At 40.0% G+C, this 23432-nt stretch overlaps 1 protein-coding gene across 4 annotated transcripts in view; it reads left to right on the forward strand.

Annotated features, from left to right (window-relative positions):
* LOC131353742 (transcription factor HIVEP3) overlaps nucleotides 1-23432 on the forward strand; it is a 63590-nt gene that overhangs the window by 35090 nt on the left and 5068 nt on the right. For 3 of the 4 annotated variants that reach the window (XM_058390817.1, XM_058390811.1, XM_058390794.1), the window contains 2 exons: nucleotides 17127-21643; nucleotides 21777-21922. In XM_058390817.1, coding sequence (XP_058246800.1) covers nucleotides 17504-21643; nucleotides 21777-21922 — 4286 coding nt within the window. In that variant the 5' untranslated portion in view covers nucleotides 17127-17503. Of the gene's footprint in view, nucleotides 1-9890; nucleotides 10076-17126; nucleotides 21644-21776; nucleotides 21923-23432 lie in introns of all 4 variants that reach the window. The other variant, XM_058390801.1, reaches the window with a different exon arrangement.

Below are 23432 nucleotides of genomic sequence, written 5' to 3' on the forward strand. Positions count from 1 at the left end.
TACATTTATGCAAGTTTCATTGACGTATTTATGTATTTTCAATGTGCATTTTATGATGTTTCTTCTATAAACTACTGTGAAGGTGCAGTTTTATGCTGTTATCTAATAAAGTCAAACTACTAAAATCCTGCTGTCCTGCAACAGTAAAATTATATTTATTTTATTTTACTATTGTGTGTGTGTGGATGTGTGTGTGTTTTCTGTGCTCCCCGCAGAGTACCATAGCAGAGAACAGGAATAGTGTAGTCCCTGTGCTTTGCCGTCTCTCTTTACCAGCATGCTGTAATAGTGAGCCAGGAGACCTGCAGGAGAACAGAAATAACCTCTTCTGTCAGAGGAGGCCTTGCTGTGAAAACAGAGCCGACTTGCAAGAGTGAACATAAAGCTGAGCCAGCCTTATGTCTTAACGTGGAATTGAGTTAAAGCTCGTTCAGTCTAATTTCTGAAGTTTATGTAATGAGAACTATGGGACTATGAGATTTCTGAAGATGGCAGATTTGCTGTTTTGTAATATTTTCCTCTGGCATCTTATCTTGGCAGTGCGGTGGCGCAATTGGTAGCATTGGCGTCTCACAGCTCCAGGGTCTCTGGTTCGATCCTGAGCTCGAATTACTGTCTGTGAGGAGTTTTTGCATGTTCTTCCCATGCGTGCACGGGTTTCCTCTGGGTTCTCTGCTTTCCTTAAATCTCCAAAAAAAAAATGCATGAATATTGATTGGCTCATAGGGGAGTGTGTGTGTGTGTGTGTGTGTGTGTGTGTGCATGGTGCCCTGCAATATACTGGCATCCCATCCAGGGGAATTCTCTAACCTTGTGCTGCATGTTCCTGGGATTCACCAAATGGGATAAAGCACTTGGCGAAGATGAATGAATCAGTGAGTTATTACCCTTTGTAACAGTCATCACTCATCAGAATTTCTGCATGAATTGCTCAACTGGCTTAATATTATCTAGCATCATTATAATAATAATAATAATAATAATAATAATGTAATAACCAACGCGTAGACTTTAAAAAACATGTGTGCTTTAAACAATCTGGGTCATTGGTTAGAAAACAGAAGGACCTTGTGTACGTGATGTCCTGTGTACCTACTTGATGCAAATCATGGCAGATGGCATATAGACACACATTTCAGCTACAACATGAACACTACTCAAAGCTTGCTTCAGTGCTACATGCTAGGCACTGCTGCAAAATGTCACTCAGGGACCTGAGTGCAAGCTCTCCGGTATGTGTATGAATGGAGGTGCTTGTAGGCATGGCGGAGGTGACAGAGTGGATAAATTGACTTTGGTGTGAGTATGCTTCCCACTTAGCAGGGCCTCTGAGTGCCCAGCAGGGTGGGGTGTTTGTGGTTGGAAGCTGGCTCACATCCTGCAGCCTGTTCTTGGTAGTGCTGCATGGTCACCTTCTGCTACTCCTTGTGTTTTGTACAGAGCCGAGGTGTGGGTCAAGGCCTGTTTATGGAACGGATTGAATTAACACTTTTATTAGAAAAGCCACAGTGTCTTCTGACCTGCTCTTCACCTGCCAATGCCGCTACAGCTTAGGTTTTCCAGCTTGAGATCATCACCACATGTAGGATCTTCTGAGCGTCAGATGGAGCTGCAGGAGATTTATTAAAACCATTAGTTTTAATGCTAATGTAGTTTTAAGTTTTGATTTATGGAATATTTAAACCTAATTAATGTAGTATTAGTATAATTATAATAATTTTGTATAATTTCACATAATTTATTAATTTTTATTACAGTTAATTTATATTGTATAATTTTGTGTAATTGAATAATTATCAGCTATTATTATTAAAATTTAGGCTTCGTTCATTTCTCTTGCAGCTCAACATGTCATGTAAAGTGGGCTTTATGCAGAGTGCAGAGCAGCTATTTAAACAAAATATGTTCATAGTTTCTGGCTTAAAGAAGATACAGAATTCATTATTCATGCTAGATTTTGCAGGGTATGCCCATAATTAAAAACATTTCAATAACTAAAATATCACCCTTTTTTTAGCCTACTGTAAGAGCTTGCGTAGTTTAAAATCAAAACCTTTCTACCACAAAGTATAGAAAAATCTATGGATTAGCAAACTGCAAACTTAATGTACTTATATTCTGTACACTGGTAATGAGTTTTTTTCATATTTACAAATATTTGTATATTAGTCTCCTTGTACACTTTGCACTATGATATATAGCGATTAAACTATGTGGGTGATTTACTAAGGTCAGTTTTTAAATCAGTCTTTAAAAAAGTTTCTAAAAGGTGCACATCATTCTGTGGATTGGGCAATTTAGATACAATCATTTGTTAAAATCTAGGCCTTTTTATTTGTTTGGGGAATTTGAGGCACTTAAAATTGGGTCAGAAAACTACCATAGAGTTACCCATCAGTTACCAAATCATCAAGAACATAAAGCCTGCAAGTCTGGTAAAATGCTGGCTAGCTACAGCCCCACAATTTCGTATATCCTCTCAGATGGAAGATCTTTGAAAAGATTCTTGGATTGATTCAGTAAGCTCCCTCTCTCTTTTTTTTTTTTCTAAAAGCAAGCAGCAGTTCTTTTGAACATTCAACCCACAGTGTGTGAAACCAGTCTCGCTGTTACGCCCCCTCGCTCCGTGCACTTTCTTGTGTCACACCGACTACCTGCCTCTGTGACCACTTCCTAGACATGTAGGTCATGCTTTTGTTGATTGAAGAAATGCTGTAGCATTGTTGCCCTGTGGTTTCCTTTGAGTTTCATTTGCCACACAGTGACGGCGAAATGAGTAGGCGTAAAAGATTCGTTGGTGGTTTCTAAATATAGAACTTCCTCTTTCTATAAATATCTTGTTTCTTCTAGCGTATGACACATCACACTCCTTTTTTTTCTTTTTTTAAACTTCCTCATTCTAACCCTTTGACTTTTTGCTTCATATGCTCATATTCCTATAATGACAGCCATGACGGTTGGCAGTTCCTTTTAGTAATTTTTTTCGTACCAGACACGGTTGCTTTTTTCTCATCTCCTCTTCAGAGCTCTCTCCACTTTGCTCTCATATTATTCCTCCATCTGGCTCTTCAGGTTAGCCTCATTATTTTCCCAGTCAGAGCTTTTCTTGGCCTTCGTAATCAATAGGGCATCAGAGGAGAGAGGTTTTTTTTTTTTTTTTTTTTTTTTTAAAATAACATTTTCAACTAAATGTGAACTGGCACTGCCTTTTGCTTGACTTGTGACTACACAGATATCTTAATGTCATATTAGCCTGTGCAACTAATGTTCATAAATCAGATTCACACTTACTCTACTCTGAGGTTCTCCAGTGTATAAGCAGTTGAGATGAATGACAGCGACAGCCTTTAACAGTCCTGAACGCTGTTAAAACTATACATCTGGGTTGTATTATTATTATTATTATTATTATTATTATTATTATTATTATTATTATTATTATTTCTGTATATAACTGCCCTGCCCTACCCTGGAGGGTGTAAGAGAATAAGACTTGGATTTAATGCAATGCAGGGAGATTACAGAGGGGAGGTCTGTCAGGGCTTTATGGGATCAGATGTCGGGTCCAAAGAAGAAATGTATTGATCTCCTATAAAAGAAAACAAAGCACTCGCATCGAGAAGTCCATTAGGATGTGGCTCAGTGAAGCTTGCTATATGAGTGGGTGTATCTGTGCATGGCAATTTACTAGTCATGTTGTGAATGTTCTGTTCTTCCTGGTCTTCGCTGTACCGGATGGAAAGCATTCTCAGCTCTGGAGTAAGGCAACAGAGGCGAGTCTTTCTCAGACATGTCAATCACTGTACGGTAACACCTGAAAAACAATGTGACCTGAATGCTAACTCGAGCTGATTGAAGAGTGTGGATTTTTTTTTTTTTTTTTTCCCCAGGCCTACTTCTGTTACAAGTCTACTCTAGACTCTATCACTTTGCTCTTCTGTGCTTACTTACACACATGAAATCCCCATGCAAATGTTTTTCTAAGAAAGCTCCATTTTTACCTTTAACACTTTTTACAGATCCCAGGGTTTTCTGGGAAACCAGCACAAAAATATATTCCATCTGTGTGCCTGTCTGCAGAGTCCAAGACCAATAATTTAGTCTAAATTACAGTTCAGCATCCTGCCAAAACAACATAAACGTCCCTCATAAAATTTGATATGAACATTTGGCAAGCCAAGCCTGTCGCCCCCCTTCAGAGCATGCGTAACCACGTTACATGCCCAACAATGCTATCAAAACATTTAATAACAAGTTACGGATCATTCTGTCGCCACACAATGAAGAGTAATTATGGCGAAGTGTCCCGTTGTTGAGGAGAAAAGAGGTCATAAGCGAAATTGTTGTTGGCTCGAATGCCGGAGATCGAGTGTGGAGGGTCAGTTACGATTCCCTCGCCCACAATGAAAGGGAGTGCTAATAGGTTGTGGAGGTTGCTACCTCTTCAGGTGTTGATGTTTATTCATTCAGGATGGGGTCTATTTTTGCTTTCCACACCGCCACCCTTAGGCCACGCACTTCGAGTGAGACTGTGTGGCGACGTGAGAGGAGACAAAGGACTCCTGTGTCTTGTGGGCTCTGAAAACAAGCCCCCAACACACCCTCTGTCAGGGAACACAAACAGTGGAGAGACTAGGCTATTGTATGGAGGCTGGGAGAATGTGCAACCCTGCTTGCCTCTGTAGTTAGCACAACTATTAAACACCCCAACACGCACAACTCCATTTCTTTGAGGATTAGCCATTTTGACAGGCTTTGGATGTAACATAACAGCCTGAGATGCTAGTGACTTTCTGACACTCCTGAGAGATTTGGTGCATTATGCATTAGCTCTTATGCAAGCGTTTCCTAAAATATCCCAATACAGTTGACTCTGAACTTGGCTCCGCAGACTTAATGACGATTACAGTTACGACTTCAAAGCGGGATCAGACTTATTTTTGGTACTGCTTGATTCTGATACTGATACTGAAATGAGTTGCCTATTATTAATCAATCAGCTACTTTAGTTACCTTGGATCAAGTAAGGTTGCAGTAGAGAGATCAGGTGTTGTTCCACTTCTGTACAGGTGTAAGTAAAGTCCATTTCACTGATCAGACCCTCTCATTGTCAGTAACTGAAAATGATCGTCAGGAACATTATATTGTGCAAGAGCTTTTATTTTTACTCATCTAGGTTTAGACATTTTTCACACCTTGCTGTGTTGGCTGCCTTTGCTGCTAGTGACATCCTCATGCTGGGTTTCATGTTTAAGCTGTTTTTTTTTTTTTTTTCAGGTTTGCTATACTAGAGAAAGACGCTGTAGTTCCATCTCTTGATGTTTAGTTTAAACTGTGTTTTGCTTTGATTGCCATCAAAAGTTGTGACATACTGTTTTTCCCAGATTGCTGTAATTTTGTGTCTGTTTATTAGCGCAGCATTGTAGGTTTACGTCACACATGTCAGGATATCAGATGTTCAGATCAGAGCATTGAGTATGAGTCAGTAAACACAATATCAGTGCATCTGTACTCTGAATAAAGGATTACATAAGCAGTTGCATAAGAGCAGGTCAGGGAATCCCTAAGGAATAGAAGTCATTAGGAGGGAAGACAGACATCGCAGAATGTTACCCCATCTTCTTGAGTGTAGCGAGTTGGCACTCAGCTGCTGCAACATCTGGGGGGTGGGGGGAGCCATCTGACCGTCTCTGAATGATGCCCTAACATCTGGCTTTTCCAGAATGATACCAAATGTTCTTCCGGTCGGTTTAGGTCTGAATAAGAGCACAGAGCCACAATTAGTCTTTTTAAAAAAAATTGTTTTCAAAGCAGTCTTGCACAATTTGACTTGAATAGTAAATGTGAATCAAATATCCACCGGACATTAACAAGGTGCCGTTTGGCCGCTGCGATTCAAATTTTTTTTACACCATTTATTGCAATCGCTTTCTGTCACCAGATTCACTTGATGCATTTTCGAAGTACATTTCTTGGAAGACAGCTGGAGTCAGAATGCATCAGCACTGATGCTCTCAGAAGCAGAAAGCTCTTTATTGTTAGCCACGTTCTTGCCTCTGCCTTTCTGAGATCAATTCAAGGGCTTATGGAAAATATGGGGGAACAGTAAGATACTGGCAACAGGTAGCCAACAGTGTTTCACATGACCTTTAATAGTGAGGAAGAGGCCGTTTCTGAGGGATGATCCAGTTAACGCTACAGTCTGTCATGCCTGCATGCAAGCAGCTTCATCCTGTTGCTCACGCCAACACAGCCTCTGTTGTCTTTCAGCAACCCCATCTCTTGTTGGAAAAACAGAAGACAAAGGTGACGGAAGTGCGAATTCCCCTCGCAGAGGCGTACAGTATGGCCGATGTGTGGTGTGTGGTCCAGGCAGGGTGATGCCGATGACCACAGAGATTGCATTCAGCCGCACACAATACGGTCACTGCCACAGGGCATGCACAATGGGGTGCACAATGTCCTGCACACAGCTGACCATTATCGCCAACAACACACTCTTTGAGCATGATTGATAGAGATGGAGAAGTAGAGGGAGAGGAGAGAACCAGTGCGCACACAGAGAACAAAGCTTGTGAATATAAACATTTGGTGATGCTGAGGGCCAAGAGTCACAATTGAGGATACACAGCCTGTGATTTTGCACCAAGACTTGTTGAGTAAGGTCAACTAGTGGTCAAGTTGTGAGCCATACTCACTTGGGTAACATGACTCAACTCTCGAAGCAAGTCAAAAATATACAAATGCCAAAATACTGTTTAAATTAACTTGGCATTAACGTTGGGATGGAAAGTGAGAGGGAGTGACAAGTGAGATAAAGTTTGACCTGAGTGATCATTTGGAGTATGATACTGTTGAACTTTCAGCTTACTTTATAAATGTTAAAGGAACTAAGATATTAATTTACTTGAAATGAGTGTCTGAAGGGCAGCACAGTGGCGCAACAGATAGCATCACAGCTCCAGGGTCCTTGGGTTACTCCGTATGTACCGTTTCACATATTGTCTCTGTGGGTTTCCTTTGGATTCTCCAGCTTCCTCCCACTTTCCAATATATCAGTAGGTGGACTGCCTATGCTAGATGTTTGCTAGGTGTGAATGTGGTGGACTGGTGTGCCATCCTGAGTGCGTTCCCACCTCTTTCCCTGTGTTCCCAGGATAGACCTGGGATCTGCTGCAACCCTGATCAAGATAAAGCAGCTATTGAAGATAAATGAATGAATGAAAAGGAAACTGTGTGGGTTTTTTATTATTATTCACCTCTATACATGGGATAATGGATAGGCTCTGACTTAATCCCAGCTTTATCTCTTAGTGGCAGTGTTAAGAATCAGGTATCAGAGGTCAACCACAGTTCCCCCTCATGTTAGATCTTGTGAAAACTGTTTGGACTTGTTTCCACTGCTCTTCTTGTTGGTAAGCAGTGAGGAAATGTCTTCTCTTCTTTTTAGTTGAATGGGAAATCCCCATTTGATGCATATTTTTAGAGCCAGCACAGTTTTCCAAAGTATGGCCTAGAATTTCCTCCAACAATCTCCTTCTATTCTTGTGTAGTTATTCCAGCCAACAACACTATGTGCACAAGCTGTTTGAGTCATATAAACACATTTAAACATCAGCAATCAGCAAAAAAAAAGTTGCTAGGTTTTCTTAACAGACAGGAAATTCATTAGAGAATCATGTGGGAATGCATATGACTTTCACTGGGTTAAAAACTATCACACCTCCTTGCCATGTCACCTGCTGTGCATTTTTATCGCCTTAGTCTGCATTAAATGAAGCTAAATTTTTCTGCTTGCTAAGTAAAAGCACAGCCTAGCTCTTATTGTCTTTAATGTATTTAATTAAGGGGATGGTGTACACTTTATAGCCATTGGTATTGAAGTGAGTACATTATTATTACATTATTATACACATAATTGCTGGTTAAGGTGGAACGTGTCAGATGGACATGATGGCTTAGCGGTTAGCATGTTGCACTTACGACATTGGAGTCCTGTTTCCACCCTGTGTGTGCAGAGTTTTTTATGTTCTTCCCATACTTCTGCGGTTTCCTCTGGGTACTCCAGTTTTCTCCCTCATGTTAGATGATTGGCATCGCTAAATTGTCTGTAGTGTGTGAATGGGTGTGCGAGTGTGTGTGTGCAGTTTTGCTTTGTGTTGCGTTGGAATCCAGTCCAAGGTGTCCCTGTGTCCCCTGGGGTAAACTCGCAGTTCCGGTACTAGAACCGGATAGACGGTACAGAAAATGGATGGATGGATTTAATGTGTCAGTCTTGTGGTGATAGAAGTTATTGCATGGTATTTATGTTCAACTAGTGATTCAAAGCAGATTTGGTTTATTATTATTATTATTAGTAGTAGTAGTAGTAGTAGTAGTAGTGGTAGTGGTAGTATCAGTATTATTATTATTATTATTATTAGTAGTAGTAGTAGTAGTAGTAGTAGTAGTAGTATCAGTATTATTATTGTTAATAATAATAATAATAATAATAATAATAATTATTATTATTATTATTATTATTATTATAGCTGTTTGTTATTTTTAATGTTTCTTCTTCCACTCTTTGTTCTTAAGTTATGTTTAGTTACACAGTCTATTTAAATAGTACTGTGTGTCAGTATATTGGCATTTTTGAGAATACTATTCATAAAGATGAGAAGTATTTTCTAGAGTACATGAGCATGATATTAATAATCCACTTGTATTTATGATCCTCATACAGCAATCTTGCACAGTGATTGGTTTGGAGTTTTTGTCGTCTTGTGTAGTTTTTGTTAAATGCCTTGTGGTACTCCACTAGACTCCCCTAGAGATTCCCCTGAAACATACCTATGTAACACAGTTGATTTATTGATACAGTAACTAATTAGTAGCATCGGATATAGGATGTTAAGAGTACAATAATGTTTACTGAGCTGCAGCCTAACTCATTTTTTCCAGTAAGTATAATGTAAATATTTGTCATCTGGGTGACAGAAAATAAAGAATGTAATAATTGCATTAAAGTCTCCTATAGCCAACATAATAGAAATGAAATGTTGAATTCATATTTAGAGCTGGCAGTTCACGATAAACAGAACAATGTAGCAGTTCAATTCAATTTGATCTGCATAGCACTTTTATTAATAGACCCTGTCACAAAGCAGCTTTACAGAACTCCAGCTGTAAATTTATATTTAGGTCCCTAATGAGCAAGCTAGAGGCAACATTGGCAAGAAAAACTCTCTGAGATGGCATGAGGAAGAAACCTCGAGAGGAACCAGGCTGAGAAGGGAATCCATCCTCCTCTGGGTGACATCGGAGAGTGGGATTCTAAATCATTACGAAAGAGTGAAACGCATACAGTGTGCCGAAAGGATGTTCCTTATGAGCATTTTTGCTGGAGTGCTAGAATGAACACAGGATGGTTGTTTATGATTACAGCAGTAGTTATGTACAACTCTACATTATGCGCATGGGCTTATACACTGAATCAAAGCTCTTGATCATAAACTGTTTTTGGGAAGCGCAAATCCTTAGGGTGTTTCCACGTGGAACCTCCACAGCAGCAAAGCCTGCTTCCTTTATTGTAATTCTTTCAGATTTATTACAAAGTTGCTGTAGTAATTGCAACACCTTCTGCATTTGAGTAAGGACAGACTTCAGTGAGCTAATGTAGAGCTATTATCCCCTAATATTCAGCTCAGATCTGTGTACTTTAGCTAAGCTGTGGCGATCAGCACAGGCCAAAAATGCACTGCAGTGCTGTGTATGAGCGGTGCTTTGCATCAATGACAGTGTGTGTCCTTGTTTTACACCTTATTTTCCTCACTCTCACTTTCTCACTCTCTCTCTCTCTCTCTTACTCTTTCTCTCTCCCCCTCCTTTCCTCCTCACTTATTTCACAGAAATACACCCACTCAAATGCAAACATTCATATCCGCTGTATCACTTGGTGGCTCTCATTCATGCTGTAGCTGTGAAGAGCAGGAGGACTCGGGTGGAGGATTGCACTGCCTTCTGGCTCTCCTCTTCCACACACTGTTGTGTTTGAACAGCTGACACAAAGCGGAATTACAAGACTGTTTTTACTGTGAGTACTCTAATGTATTTGAAATAAAGAGAAGCGGAGGTGGTTTCTACATGGGGTAATCGCGTGTATATGTAATTACTTCTGTAAATGGGTGTTGAGTTTCAGAAAACGTAGTCCATGACACAGCATTACTTGGGTGAACTCTCATGGCATTAATGCTTGACGTGAAAACGGTGTGTCACTGGTTACTAGGTTAGTGATCAGTTATCCTTCGACTTCGAACTTATGTGTAGTATGTGGCAGTGCCATTTTTTTTCTGCTGTATTCTCAACATACTTTGGATTGCATTTGTTATTACATTCCTAAAAGTGAAGTTGGCCTAGTGCTAGACTATCATAACCCAGGAAAATCCACACACTTGCTCTAACACAAATATTTGTCTGAAATAAGAGCCATTGTTGCGATATTTAAAGGCAATAGATTTTATAACAGTCATATTAACACGGTACCTGTTGAAGTAATGATCCCATTCTCCGAGTTATGAAAACTGTTGTCAGTCACCACTTTGCAGTCCTTTATGTCCGTGGCTGCCACTATGACTGTCTGCCTGTCTGTCTGTCTGTCTCTCTCTCTCTCTCTCTCTCTCTCTCTCTCCATCAGGGAAAGGATAGTGAAGTGCTGTTAAAGGGCACTTCTGTAAGGCAGAAGGAGACTTACTCATTAACACTGATTTGTTTCTAGAAGGTTAAGCGAGGGGAGCGTGGAGAGGTGACCGTAAGGAGAAACTAAAGAGGCTTTGAAGCGCCGCTGAAGGATGACTAACCTTATCAAAGCGCTCTGTGGCAGCTGAGGAGGAGGCTGTGCGCGTTCGTTAGGGTGCAGCGGGGTGTCTGATTCATAGACGTTCTCACTGGCAGCGGCTGCATTTCATTCACTTCCTGATGTGGGTAGATTCTTTCTCTCGGCGTCACACTCGAAAAGGCAGGGAGCAGGCGATTGACGGGACCGCGGCGAAAGTTGCTGTGGGCGACTTGGCAGTGAAAGCAGCTTCAGTTGTTCCAAAGAATAAATGAATGAAACTGACACTGCTTGTAAATTAAAAGAATTGTCTTCCTTCCTGAATGCGTGTTCACGCGTTTCTTATTGTACATTCACAGCTCGGCCAACAGTAGTACATGTTCCCAGTAGGTTTCATTTTGCTTTTTGTTTGTTTGTTTATAAAAAAAATCATTATTCCCGAGATGTATTGCTTATTATTCTGCAGCTGCTCAGATGAGGAAATGTACTCAATCCTTGAGATGTTCATGGCACTGCATTTTTTCCTCCCTTGAATCTTCATTTGTCCACCTTGACTTTGGAATTGTATTATTATTTTACACTTGTGCAAATTTTCCTTTAAGGTTTTATTTTGTCTGTACTGTAATTGGAGATATCCATCAGATTTGGCATGCCTTTAAAGAGGCAACACAATGCAAGATGCAAAGATTGTGTCTGAGGTCTTTGTTTTGCGAGATCAGTCATAAGTCTACATTCCTGCAGTTTAATACCTGTTACATTAAAACCCCAGGGTGGAAACATGATACTTGTGAGTCTTTTTACCTCAGTGTAAATTAATGTCCAGCTTTCAAGCTGTTTGCTTTAGTGTAAACATGTTCATGTGTTGCAAGTCTGGCTGAAAAATGAAGCCATGGTCCTTGTTGAGGATACTGACCATTTTCAGTAAGGTCCTTCAGGGTGGTGATGTTTTTTTGCTTCATGATGGCACTGATGTCCCTGCCAGTTTGGGCAGGTGGTGAGCTGTGCCTTTGACTCCTGTAGTGTGGCATTTAAAAGGGTCGGCCAGTGCTGCCGGTTTATTTTGAATGAACATGTTGAACACCCGGCAAGGGGTAGGTAGGGTCGTGAGACAGTGCCACTCACGTGCCGAGGTCAGTCTGATTGCCCACTTCCTGCTGCCAGCATGTTGCTGTACTCGGAGAGGATGCTGGGAGACAAATTTAGAGCTCCAACTCACCCTCCATCTGCCACGGCTAGCTGTAAGCCCGTCTCTATGGGAACCGCCGCCAGGCTGCCAGGAGTGAAAATAGGAAGAGAGAGAGTACAGTTTATATATAAATATATAAACTATTTATTAAGAATAGATGGGCTTCCATGTAAAAATGGAAGCAAGGACAGTGACATTACTGTTAATCTGTTTCAATATAATCAAACGGTGCGATAATAAAAATGTAGAAAATATCATTCGCTATTTAGTTTTCTAACTTGCTATCCACAATTATGACATCAGCTCTAAAGCACAAAGGCTTCACATCTTCAGGGTCAATCCACCTGTAATCTCTCAGACAAAATCCAACTGCATCCAAATAATATCTGACGTGAAAGTAGAGCTATAACGTATGCAGAAGCAACTGGCATTCACTGTGAAATAGTCAGCAGAAAGCGTGTGTTTAATAAAGCACATCGCTTATATAAGCTTATATAGATATAAAGCTTACATAGACACATATATAAAGAAGCTTTGGCATGCATAAATATATTTTTTTAACCAGTAACAACATTAAAATGTTTTCATTTAGCTTTTTAAACCTTGCCTTGGCTGTCTGCCTGCAAAGTTTATGTTGGGTTAGAAAGCAACCTAAATCTAAACCTAAATATACATCATGCAAAACTCCTATCAGCCAAGCATGTGGCAGCAGTGCGATGCATATAGCATATACAGGTCAAGAGCTCCTGCTAACGTTTACATCAGAATTAGAGAAAAATACTTTTTTTTTTCAGGGACTTTGGCCTGTTTGTCGGTGCCAGATGGGCTGGTTTGAGTATTTCCGAAACTGCTGATCTCCTGGGATTTTCATGCACAACAGTCTCTAGAGTTTACACAGAATGGTGTGAAAAACAAAAACATTCAATGAGCCACAGTTCTGCGGGCAGAAATGCCTTGGCGATGAGAGAGGTCTAAAGAGAATGGTCAGACTGGTTCGTGCTGATGGGAAGGCTTTAGTAACCACTTGGTAAACTGTGGTGAGCAGAAAAGTATCTCAGAGCGCACATGGTGTACCTTTCTGTGGGTGAGCTACAGCTGCAGAAAGCACATCAGGTTCCACTCCTGCCTTCCAAGAACAGGAATCTGCGGCTATAGCGGGTACAGACTTACCAAAACTAGACCACTATGTATTGGGCAAACACAAGGAGAGTCTATATATGTCTTTCTTAAAAAAAAATAAATAAAGATATGCCAAATATTAGAAAGTCTAAGCCTAATTTAAACCTGCAATGTAAATAATGTGGTAAGAACTTTTGGTCTCAGTCTCTGTCACATTTCTGTAACTGGCAACACCACTTAAATATTTAGCATTGTTTCTACTTTTCTTTCAAAATCATTCTATGCACTTTGCAGTTTTTTTTTCTGCTTTACTAAATCTACATGAAATCATGTCTTTCATGGAAGAATAAAAAAAAAATCCTGATTCAAGAGCAGTTGCTTTTGTTTAAATCATTATGTTTCAATAATGAGGAGTTGTGGACCAGTCGCATTCTAAGGCTTTATAACACATTGGGTGATTACATTAAAGCTGTTTATTATGAGCAGTGGAATAGGACAAATAATATGCTCAAGAAGTATGAATTAGCCAAGGAAACACGTTTCTGTTTTGTAAGCAACATTACTGTGCTCCTGCATACTGTTCATACTGTTGCTGATGGTTAGTCATGGCTATGTTCAATTGCATGGAAACACTGCATGGAAATTATGTATCAAGAGTATTAAGATCTCTGATGGATTGTACCATGACTTGGCATGAGCTCTAAATGCTTATGCAGTAGAGTTTGCTGAATTCTTTATAGTTACTAGCTGGCAAAAAATCCTATAGGGTAATAACATGAAAGCATTAATAGGAAAGGTGCCTAAATACTATCCTTGTTTTCTCCTACTCTCTGTGCTAATGGCCTAATTGGAAACAAGGCGTGTTAAGTTCTCAGAACGTAGTAAGAAGAAAATGTGTTTTTTATTAAGCATTCATCAGTGTACCTAGGCACAACGCCAAAGTATTACATATTTGTGGAAAATAATGTTTATCCAGCATATTATTCCCTTTTTATTTAGTGTTACATTTTAAAAGAGTGTCCATTTTCTCATTAGCTTAAAGACTTGTAGCTGTTTGGCTATGAGCATTATGAATATGTGCTTCTTTTATATATATATATATATATATATATATATATATATATATATATATATATATATATATATATATATATATATATATATATATATATATATATATATAAAATATATATTCCCCCCAACCCCACACACATTTGCACAATAAATACATAAGTACACACACAATACAGCAATGCACAAATAATGGCAAATGTACGTTGAGGTACACACTATGTTACTGGTGTTAAACTTTCAGAGTGAATTTCCGGTAGTCAGACATCCACACAGAATACCAGACACTGATACCGAGACTACGTAAATTAGCTGACTAGACTAGAATTATGTTCTTTAGAATGTTATACCACTTTTTTTTCTGTGTATTTCTTGAACTTTTTTCTGTGGTATTTTCCATTGTATCAACATTGGAAGAACTTTGGGTAACAGTATTTTCCACTGAGCAGTTAAAAAAAAGTCAACATGCATAAAGAGAGAATTCAGAACCCTAACTATATAATGCACACCATGTAGTATGTCTAAATAGTGGTGATACCAATGGTCTAGTGAAATTGTTTTGTATATTAGTAGTGGTTTAGGACATAATGGACAATAATAGAGACTCTATTTTTTATGAGAATAAAAATCTTTTTATTTTGCACTTCAGTGTGTGCATAATAAGTGTGTGCATGAGAGGTCTCCAACACTGACAGAGTGACCCACTAAGCTTTACTAGCTCTGTAAAGTAGCTTTGTTCCATCACTTCTGATGTGTGTATTTTATTATGTGTTTTTGCTGTATTTTATTCTCTGCATATGTACTTCCAACCTGTTGAAAAGATCAGGCAAAAAACACAGATCAATAAATAGTAAGTGATTGTCCTGGATGAAGAGTGTTGACTGAATTACTATTACAGGATTGTCCGAGTGATTTACAGCAACTCAGGAATGTTAGATTATCGAGGATATTTTCCAGTTTGCATATTCCTTGGGTTGGTATTGTACCAGTCTCCTCTTTAACGTTATTGTCATAGTATTCTGTTTGAACAGAATATTATTTTTAATGAATGGCTGTGTGCATATGGTGTTTGTTGTCAAGAGAAAGCTACTGACTGGAAATGTTTTGTGAATCCAGTATTCTGAGTAAATCACCAATTTTAACTTCTATATCCTCGCTGTTTAAGTGCCATCAGACTGATCAGATTTTGTCTCCATCATTCCCATACCCAGCAGTTCTCTTTTGTTTTTTGCATTCATTTATCATTCCTCGTTTTCTGTCCTTATGTGAGTACTAACCACTTTGTCATGTCATACTAAATTGAGTCTGTGGTGTTAAACATCAGTTGAAAGAGAAGCATTTGGCTTGTTTTTCGTAATGAAATTTCCCCCTAATTACTGGCTTGATCTACATAGGATCGGGAATGATTATTATTTTTTTTGTAATACCCTTTTTTGTTGAACCTTTGACGACTGGGGCCCCAGAGTCCCTTTCTTGGCTGACAAGAGTGGGACTAAATGAAGAAGAATATTCATGTACACATTACAATGAAATTCTTTTCTTTGTGTATGCCATCTTGGGTCAGAGTACAGGGTCAGCCATGATATAGTTCTCCTGGCCTAGGTGTGGTAGCTTTACATTCAGAGATGATTTTCTGCTTAAAGAGTGATTGAGTTACTGTAGCCTTGAACCAGTCTTGCCAGTTCTCCTCTCACTGCTGTCATTTGCAAGGCAAGGCATTTCCACTCTCATGAACAACCATGCCATGGTCAAAATGAATGAGATCACATATTTCTACATTTTGAAACTCTTGTGTGTTGCGCTGCTGCCATATGATTGCCTGATTGGATAATTGCAGGCGTACAGTTGTTCTTGTTAAAGTGTCTGTAAGTGTATGTGGTATGCACAATAAAACTGTAATTTGTCAAATGTGCATAGGCTGCCATGTATATTTGTAAATGATAATTTAAATCTGTGCATGCAATAAAGTTGTTCATGTATAATATAAAAACTGTGAACGCAAAACTGACTAGAATAAGGATGAGTGCTAATACATGACGGTAATCTCACGAACTGTACTCTTATAACAGCTGAAGACGTTTTTGTCTGTTGAGGGTAAAATACGACTGGGTAATAGATGATTAACTAATTATGTACTTGTGTAAAAACAAACACCAATATTCATTAGCAACTAAATGGCCTTGTGTTGCACCTTAGGGCTTTCAAACAATTCATGACTCTTATTGGCTTAAATCCACAGCACCATCTAATGGACAACTCTCAGTAGGTCTGATTTCATAGTATTTGTTTTTTAAGAGTTAGTTTTGTGGCATTCATGGGTCTGATGTAGTTTGCTACTAAGTAAGTTTGTACATACACGCTTACACAGGGATTTTGCTCTTTTCTGTAAAACAAGTATTAGCAGTCAACATCAGGTATATAAAGCCAGTGTCTAGAGCTTGGTGTATGTGTGGTGCGTTCCATAATTACCGCAAAATGTAACTTTAAGAGATATTTCGTTATGTAAACTGTTGTGTGGCAATGTTGTGAGACATATTTTGCATTTTGATAGCAGCGCCCCAAATTCATTAAGTTATTCGTGCTAAACATGAATTGATAAATAATTATGTAGTTTATTTTTTTTTTAATATGAAAATGGAAAAGACAATTTGTCTGAAAGTCAGAGACATAGCTATTTATGAAGCTGGTATTTTCAGTTTCTGCCTAGGTTCTTTAGACTGTTTGTATTGAACATTCAGCCCTGAATGAAATGGGATTCTCTTGGCTATGATATTCATTTTAATATATATTGGATTAGTTTAGAAACAAATGAAAATCCTAAAGATTCTGGTTCTGGCTTTTGCAGCATTTACATTAAAACTGCTATTGTTGATGCACAAGCATGTAAACATACACAGTAAAAGCCATACTTAATTTCTTTTTGTTGTTTTTCTGTAGGGCCTCTGCAGTGTGGTCATATGACAACGTGGGAGAAAGAAGGGCTTGAACACCTGCTCATTTCAGTGGAGAAAGTCATTCAAAAATAGTCTGTGATTTCCTCTTCTTTCCAAGTGCCAAAGGAATGATACAATGACGAATTTGTGTTGGGATGTAGGAGTATCAGCATAGGAAAGACATCTGCTCTTCTTTGATCCAGTTTAATTTCCTCATCTGATGAATGAATTTTGACATAAACCAGTGCATACTTGTACATACTTTGCAAGTCATGTGCTATCTTTCTCTAGATGTTTCTGTGCTGTGGGAAATAATGCTAAGGAGTAAGGTGGTCACAAAGGCATTCCCAGTGTGTCCGTAAGGCTTTCTCCCTACATTCTATGGAGGCAGAGCATAGCAGGCCGTCTGATGGGGAGCGATCTGGTGGACAACAGCAATCTGTATCTGAATCTTCATTTAGGGGTAGGCTTCCTCAAGTACAGGAACAGTCTACCTCACTACCAATCCATGGATCACATGGCCGGCATCAAAAAAGGCAGCCAAAACGGCGTGATTTACTCCAGAGGCAACAGCAACAGCAGTCTCAGATGGGGGAAGCTTGGCAACTACAAGATGTCCCAGGCCCCTCTGGAGGCAGCTATTCTACATCATCTCTTGAATCCTCTACCCAAGTCCCTCATCTTCAGAGTATTCCATCTTGCCCCAGTCAGGAATTACAAGAAGGCACAGCATCTAGAAGGGAACGTAAGCCCCAAAAACCAGGGAAGTATGTGTGCTCATACTGTGGCAGGCCATGTGCAAAACCCAGTGTGCTCCAAAAACATATCCGGTCCCATACAGGAGAAAGACCCTATCCTTGTGTCCCTTGTAGTTTCTCATTTAAGACAAAAAGTAATCTGTACAAACATCGTAAATCCCATGCCCATCGAATAAAAGCTGGCTTGGCATCTAGACGTGAAGAGTACAGTTTCAGTGGAGCTGAAGGTGGTACAGTAGGAGACGAACAGGAGGAAGCAACAGAAGCAGATAGCACAGAGTCTGAAGATGAGACTGGGCAGCATCAGCCATCTTCTTCTCAAGACAGGCCAGCTCTAAGAAAAAGCTCCAAGGTTGAAATCTCATTTTCAGAAGAAGGACCAAAAACAGAGGACTCCCAGGCAATCAAACAGAGGTTAGCAATGCGACTCAGCGAAAGGAAAAGAGTTCCCATGGAATCACCAGATGAGAGCCCATCGTCTTCACTGGGTCCTGGTAGTAAGGGTAGTACTGAATCTGGCTACTTTTCTAGCTGTGGAAGTGCTGAACTATCCCAGGTGAGCCCTCCTAATGCCAATGTTAAATCCTATGCTGAAATTATTTTAGGAAAGTATGGACGATTAGGCCAACAACAGAGAATTCCACACCAACATCATCAGTCATCATCTTCATCATCTTTGGGACATGAGGAAAAATCCATCCCTTTTACTGTGCCTAAGACGCAAGTCATTGAACATATTACAAAATTAATTACAATAAATGAAGCTGTAGTTGACACAAGTGAAATTGACAGTGTCAAACCTAGACGTTCTTCCCTCTCTAGGAGAAGTAGTATTGAGTCTGCTAAGTTTTCTTCACCAAAAGATCCAAAGGAAGATTTGCCTGGTGCTAGTGGCACTACTGGACAAATTATTTTAAGTGGCTATGCTGCTGACTTACAGCATTCACAGTTAATTGAAGGAGCACTTTCTAGTCATTGTCCCAGTGGTGTTCTCTTGAGAAGCCATTCAGTTCCATCGTCTAGTGTCAAAGATGATCCTACTAGCTCATCTTCACACAGCTTTCGTCTCAGCCAATCTTTTGATGAGCAGCAGGCTGCATCAGCAGAGCTAAGAGCTGGCCACCATCATCGAATGTTAAGACGCCAGCCTGCCATTGAAATGCCAGTTGGTGTTGACCTTACAGCAGAAGCTGGTGTCTGTGTTTCCACAGAATCAGGATGGAAGCAGCAAAAGGGAATGCAACTTTATGAGTGTGAGATATGTGGAACTCACTTAAAGAAACAGGACAGTTATGAAGCACACAGAGTTTCTTGTATGAATAAGCCTTCACAGGAACAACAGTGTGAGAAAAAAGTGGCTGCTGAGCAAGAAGATCATCGACAAATAATGCACTATAAGTTTAAAGCAATGGCTATGGCTATACGAAAGAGGAGGAAAGAAGAAAGTCTAGAGGAGGATCCTCCTAGTCCAGGTCCAGCAGCTATATCTTTTAGCAGCCATCTCCCCACATCAGGAATAGGGAAAAAAGATGATTTTCAGGGCTTCTCAGGTACTGCACCACAAATTGAACCAGAAAAAATTGGCCCTTACAAAGAAATATCAGTAATCCAGCACACCAGCTCCTTTGAAAAACAGGAAAGCATGTCTGTAGATGTTCAAGAGTCAGAACCTGAACATAAACAAGCAGAAGAGCCCAAGCAAACCACCACCACATCCAGGCTAGTTCGACAACCCAAAATTCAAGTGCCAGAGATCTTGGTGACAAAAGAACCAGATTCTGAGATGGTTTCACCTCCAGCAAGTACATATATTCCAAAAGAATTAGAGAAGGAGGAGTTCCAGTGGCCACAGCGTAGTCAAAGTCTGGCTCAGCTCCCCGCAGAGAAGCTACCACCAAAAAAGAAGCGTCTCCGTTTGGCAGAAGCGCCACAGTCATCAGGAGAATCTAGCTTTGAATCAGTATCCCTACCACGCAGTCCTAGCCAAGAGAGTAATGTTTCCCACACCTCTAGTCGATCTACATCTTTTGACGAAACAGGAAAGATTGACCCTGAAATGCAGGCTGGTACATGGAGCTCCCAGGGGTCTCACATGCTGACTGTACCAGTTGCCTATCAACATTATCACAGGGAAATGCATCGCTCTGCCTCTGAACAGGCTCCTGCAAGTCCACCACACCCTGCACAGATAGTAGAGACAAGAAGCAAGTCATTTGACTGTGGATCCCTGTCTCCAAGACCTACTTCTTCTTCATGGAAAGAGAGGCGAAAATGTCTCTTGGTGAAACATGCAACCCTTGAGAAGCCTGATCAGGAAGAATCATCATCAAGCATCCAACAGGCTTATTCTGGCCATGCTGCCCTCACAGTTAGTGATCACAGAGCAAGCACCACTTCTAGACTTAGCCCAGACACTTTGGGTAAAACTCTGCAGCTTTTTCAGACTCCCCTTCCTCTTCCAACTACAGTGTACCCTCTGACTAGTCCAGAAACCTTTTCCTCACATCAGATAACTGGACTTCTACCAGTCACAACAATATCCGAAGTCCTTTCTAGTCATATGCTTCAGCAGGCTCTCATACAAACAGTGCCATCTTCATTTCATCCAAGACCACTTCATTTAGCTGAGCACCTAAGCCTTCCTGTTCAGCCATTTCCTACTTTGCTCTCTCTGCAGTACCCGACAAGTGGTCTAATCCTTCAGGATCCCTTGGCTTCACCACTTGGCGAGTCCAGTTCTTCTCCTTCCACTACACATAAAAGAGGTTCTCCATATCACCATCTTGTCGCTCGGCACCAGCCTCGCCCCATCATTGCTACTTGCCTTGAGCAGCTTAGGCCAGTGGTGTCATTGGTGGTGCCTGTGCGCTTACAGACTCACATTCCTACTTATGCTAGTGCCATGTACACAACTATTTCACAAATTTTAGCCACAACACGGTCTCAGCAACCAATTTGCTGTACAGCCATGGTCATCATGGAGAAACTTGAGGGCACTAAAGTTCAGAGATCTTACCTTAGGCTCCCTACTCCTAATCTTAAGACCTGCATACCTTTATCCCTTCCTTTAGAATTTCGACCAGAATCTGCATCTGATGATAACTGTGGGCCACTTTGTGCTGGGGGAAATAAACGAATGCTTTCCCCAGCAGGTAGTCTAGAACTCAGCTTAGAGGCACAACGGCAACAGAAACGAATTAAGGAGGAGGAGGAAGCAGAAGAAAGTGGAGAAGAAAGTAAAAGTTGCGAGAAATGTCTGGAGGAAAACCCAGGAACAAACAAGGGGGCACTAAGGAACAGAAAAGGAGTAGAGGTAGTTGTGGAGAAGGAACAAGAGGGGGAAGGAAAGAAAACTGAATTTGTGGTCAATAAGCCAGAGATTTCCCAGGTGGAAATTGGACTTAAAAAAGAGGAACGTCAGGAAGAGGGCCACAGATGTGTATCAGTGGTTGAGATTCCAGAGAGATCTACAGATTCCACTGACCCTTTATACCCCAGTCTTCACACCAGTACATCAGTGAGCTGGTGCTACCTGAATTATTTGAAGCCTAACCCATCAGCCCACACAAATCCACAAACATCGGTTTATTCCTCTTGGAGTGTAAGCATGTATAACCCCAATCTACCTGGTCTGTCCACCAAAATAGTAATGTCACTACTGTGTTCTAAGCAAATGTACAGCTCTGCGGTGTACACCATGGCTACCACACCACCTCTGACAACTGACAAGCTGGTTGGCAACAAAACACCCAGGGTATCAGAGGTAAATGTTACTGTAATTTAATACATATACCCAGATTGTCTTCCATCCATGTTTGCTAGTGTTGTGATTTTAGTAATACTGTGTACAGTTTATTGGGTACAGATATGTCATGTTTTGTCCATCTGGGATATAGGTACATGCCAAAACACTGAGCACTCCTGTTAAAGAGAAAGAAGAGCCTCAAACTAAGAGGGTTGAGAAAGAAGTGAGAAGTACAGAGGAAACTCCTACCACCTCAAAGCACAGTGAGCCACTACGTGTTTGCATCTTTGAGGGAGGGTGAGTGATTATTTTGCTTTCAGATAATAAGTTATGTATAATTATGTCACTCTGTAATTTCCCAGTCTTGTTTCATTGTTGTTAAAGTGTGTATAGATTGGAAGCATTTTTAGACAGTTCATCAGTTCTGTACTTTTGCTCTACTGGTTGCATTCTGAGTAACAAAGGCAAGGTATCCTGGTCTATTTTTAGCACTATCTCTCTCTTGTGGGCTTTACACTTCCAAAACAGACAAATATATAGAGAGCTCTGTTATCTTGAGAGAGATTTATGGCTGAAGTCTGCAGCTTATTGAAATCACATCAACTCTAAAATGAGTGTCCAATGATTGATGACTGATTTTTTTTAGGTTTATTGGTTTTTCTGGAATAATGCCTATGGTACGGCTCCATGTGAATCCACAAGGAGATTAGGTCATTTGTTTTATACTTAGTTCTGAACACTGCTCATTGTGGTGGAAAAAAAACACTTACTGTCTATTTGTTATTTGAGTATAAACCATTACAACTACTTATTTATCTTTTAAGATATCATTTGCTTCAAAACACCAAACATTTTTTTTTACACTTTCCTGATCTCCTGATAATTTCAAATAAAGACTATTAATAAAACAAATGAAACGAAACTATTATTGCTAGAGTCTATCATACTGTAGGTCTTCTAATGTCATATTTCTAACTTTGTCATGGGTGTTTAAACAACACACTACATCACACCACACCAGCCGGCTTTACTTTGTATCTCATGCAGCATCAATTTCACTTACATAATTCTTCAATCACACACCCACATAGTCCCTATTCACATCCGTCTCTCTTTGTGCCCTTTCTCTTTCACTCTGTTTCCTCTCCACCATTTCTCACATCAGTACTCGTGTATCTCAACATCTCTACTGTCTGCTTACCTCACTCTTTATAGGATACAATTACTGACACATTGAGGAAAATGTTGTACATATGGGGTCTCAATCGCTCTTATTCTCTGCTCACTCACTCTTTTTTTTCCGCTGCATATGGTTATTTTTTGTTTGTTTGTTTTGCTCCTATATCTCCATGTCACTAACCACAGAACATTGCTGCTGCCCATATTCAGGCTTTTAAAATCTTTTTTTTTTTCTTTTTTCGATCATATCAAACTATGGGATGGTATTTAATGTTAAGCTAACGTTTAAAGAAATGTAAGTTGCTAATGCTCTTTGAATTAAATAAGGTTTTGATTGATGCTGATTGAGATGCGTAAAGCTAGCCATTGCAACTTTTCATACTGCTGCTCATGCTACATCATCACAAGGCATCTGAACAAACTCAGAGGAGCATGTAGACTGCCTACATATGCATACATGAGCCTACAGACACCCAAAATTGTCTATCTGATTGACAATGTAGAAAATAATGCTATCCCTCCTACCTGGAGAGCATGGCTGATTATGCTTTTTTAGACTTCCAGCCTTGGATGGCTTGGATGGCCTTTTTCTTTTGGGTGATTCAAGTGCCTTATGTATATATGTCAG

The sequence above is a fragment of the Hemibagrus wyckioides genome, linkage group LG01 (genome assembly GCF_019097595.1).
Source record: "Hemibagrus wyckioides isolate EC202008001 linkage group LG01, SWU_Hwy_1.0, whole genome shotgun sequence".
In the NCBI taxonomy this organism is placed as follows: Eukaryota; Metazoa; Chordata; class Actinopteri; order Siluriformes; family Bagridae; genus Hemibagrus; species Hemibagrus wyckioides.